The sequence below is a fragment of the Myotis lucifugus genome, unplaced genomic scaffold (assembly GCF_000147115.1).
Source record: "Myotis lucifugus unplaced genomic scaffold, Myoluc2.0 scaffold_322, whole genome shotgun sequence".
Classification (NCBI taxonomy): Eukaryota; Metazoa; Chordata; class Mammalia; order Chiroptera; family Vespertilionidae; genus Myotis; species Myotis lucifugus.
Genome location: NW_005871370.1, coordinates 51,159 through 54,130, shown reverse-complemented (window position 1 = coordinate 54,130; position 2,972 = coordinate 51,159). Strand labels below are relative to the sequence as shown.

Here is a 2,972-nt window from a genome sequence, read left to right as displayed (position 1 = left end):
GAAACCTATCTCCAGGACTACAGGTTCGGCCCCCGCCTTTTGTTCAGAGGCTGACTTCACGGAGAGGGGTGTCCTGGGCCTCCTGGCCCTGCAGAGTGAGGCCACTGAGTCACAGTGGAAAGTCGAGGGTGGAGAGACCTAGAGACCCATCTGAGCGGCTCCCTCAGTTTCCCCACCTCTTCCTTTTCTGCTCCCACCCCCAGCAGAGACACGGCGAGACTATAAATAACACAATGGCCCAAAGGCCTGAAATCCATGGGCTTTGTACTGGCCAGACTTTAATCAGGGCCTCCTGACAGACAGGCTGAGGACCCCAGGCTAGAGCAGCCCCGTGCTGGGTGCAGGCGCAGGCCCAGGCCTCCCACGGAGGGTGCTGATAGCTCAATTCCCAGCCCCGCCACAGGCACGGCCAGCTCTCTAGCTGGGAGCAAAGACATGGCAGGTGCAGCTCGGCCAGAGTCCCGGAGCCACAGCCAAGGGTGAGCAGAGGCACTGACACTGTGGAGACCAACAACGGGGTTGCAGACAGGGTGGGTGGGACTCCTCGCTGCGGGACCGGGGGGCCTCAGGAGTCCTCTGTGGCAGCGTCCGTGCCAGGAAGCAGGCGTTGGCACTCCACATCCTCGTCGTCCGGGGTCCCTGTGTGAGGAAAAGCTCAGCCAACCCCAAAGGAGGCAAAAGGAGCTCTGGGACCAGGCCTGTCAGGAAGTCCTCTAGCTTCCATTTTCAAAACGAATTCCAAATCCAACCCCGTCTTCAATGCCACCACCACGGTCCCAGCCCCGCTGCTCTCCCTTGAGGCTGCGGAGCCTCCTGTGGCCTCTCTGCATCACTGCCAAGCCCCTACAGTCTGTTCTCAACACAGAAGCCAGAGTGATGCTTTTGCAGGATAAATCAGTTGCCTTAAGGCTCATCTGCTGGAAATCCCATAGGGCCCCCATCTCACTCAGAGTTAGAGCCCCAGTTCCCACAAGGGCCCCTCGAAACACCCCATGCTCTGACCCCGTTGCTGCCACCCTTATGCCTTTCCCCTCGCTCCTGCTCCAGCTACACTAGCCTCCTTGCCAGTCCTCAAACACATCAGGTACATCCCACCTCAGGGCCTTTGCACTAGCTGTTTCCTCCCCGCAGACAGCTGCCTGGCTCATGCCCTCAACTCCAAATCTTTGCTCCAATGTCACCTGTGCAGTGAGGACCTCCCTCATCATCCTTTTGAAAATTTTAAACTGCCCCTACCTGTTCCTCTCGACCCACTTTTCCTGCTTTATGTCTCTCCGTAGCACTTATCACCTCAAACACACTCCATCTTTTGCTTTTTGTTTGTTTGTTTCATGAATCTCTGCCTTCTAGAGCATCAGCTCCATGAGAACTTGGACTTGGCATTCACTTGCCAGCATCTGCAACCTTGCCTGGCACATAGCAAGGGCATAATAACTATTTTTGAATGAATGATGAATGAATGAATGAATGATGAATGAATGAACAAACAAATAAACTGGCCAGGAGCTCAGAGGGTAGCTGGTGCTCCTTGCTCCTATGGGGTTCAGCCCTGAGCCTGGCATGGGTGTGAGGGGTGGAGGTACCTGAGCCAGGCTGCTGGGCCTGTGCCTGGTCTTGCTCCAGGTGCAGTGCAACCTGCAGGAAGCAGCCGCCCCCCAGGACGATGGCGAAAGCACAGCACAGGAAACTCTGCTGAAGGCTGAGGAAGCGCTGCAGGTAGGTATCGGGGCGTCTGGCCCGCAGGACACTGGAGATCTGCAGAGAAGGGAGGCTGGGGCTGCAGGCCCACCAGGGCAGCTTGCAGGCCTTACCACATGCATTTCCTCCCCAGACCTTCCCCACCTCACACACACTCAGGCCCGCCCGCAGCCCAGCCACCCACCTGGCCTTACCAGTCCAATGAGATAGGGGCTGCTGGCGTCTCCCAGGACGTGGCCCACTGTGATCTGAAGCGCCTCTGCGGTCCCCCGGCATTTGGGCAGCACCACTGACTGTAAAGCACAGGAGCACCAGGGTAGCTCTCCAAGCGAGGGCAGGGAGTGGGTGCCCCCTCATGCCCCCTCCTGCTTCTCTCCTGCCAAGAACCGGAGGTGTGATAGGCTGGCCCAGGGAATACGACGAGAGGGAGTCAACGACCCCAGTGCCTGAAGCACCACCACCAAATGGCAGGCCCCACCGAGGTTCAGGAAGACTCCCTGGTCTCCCAGGATGGGGGTGCCAAGGCTGCTGCTGAGGCCACCCCTCTTGAGGGTTTGCTCTTAAACCAGGGGTTCTCAACCTGTGGGTCGCAACCCCTTTGGGGGTCGAATGACCCTTTCACAGGGGTCGCCTAAGACCATCGGAAAACACATATATAATTACATATTGTTATTGTGATTAATCACTATGCTTTAATTATGTTCAATTTGTAACAATGAAATTGGGCGTCACCACAACATGAGGAACTGTATTAAAGAGTCGCGGCATTAGGAAGGTTGAGAACCACTGTTAAACTATCAGGGACAAGGCATGGCTGGGACAACAGAGGTGGGTGGGGCCTTCCAGCTCAGGGGCCCAGGAAGCAGCAGTGCCGGCTGCCAGGGTGAAAGTGGGTACACCGCCAGGTGCAGGCATGGTGGGCGCTTGGGCAGGACAGAGAAAGGACAGCTGGACCTTTCTCTCAAGAAGTTCAAGCCCACTCTAGCTGGTTTGGCTCAGTGGATAGAGCATCGACCTGGGGACTGAAGGGCCCCAAGTTGGATTCTAGTCAAGGGCACATGCCTGGGTTTCAGGCTCGATCCCTAGTTGGGGGTGTGCAGGAGGCAGCCGATCAATGATTCTCTCATTACTGATGTTTCTATCTCTCTCTCACCCTCTCTCTTCTTCTCTGAAAGCAATAAAAATATTTAAAAGAAGAAGAAGAAGAAAAAGAAGAAGAAGAAGAAGGAGGAGGAGGAGGATGGATGGAGGAGGAGGAGGAGGAGAAGAAGAAG

General features: G+C 56.2%; 1 protein-coding gene across 1 annotated transcript in view; it reads right to left on the bottom strand.

Moving 5' to 3' along the window:
• Nucleotides 1-275: 275 nt before the first annotated feature.
• The window catches only part of SPNS3 (sphingolipid transporter 3 (putative)), a 42,354-nt gene continuing 39,657 nt past the window's right edge, over nucleotides 276-2,972 (bottom strand). The window contains exons 10-12 of the mRNA XM_006100649.3: nucleotides 1,893-1,991; nucleotides 1,584-1,755; nucleotides 276-639 (exon numbers count right to left, since the gene is read on the bottom strand). Of these exons, the coding sequence (XP_006100711.2) occupies nucleotides 566-639; nucleotides 1,584-1,755; nucleotides 1,893-1,991 (345 nt within the window). The 3' untranslated portion in view covers nucleotides 276-565. The remainder of the gene's footprint in view (nucleotides 640-1,583; nucleotides 1,756-1,892; nucleotides 1,992-2,972) is intronic.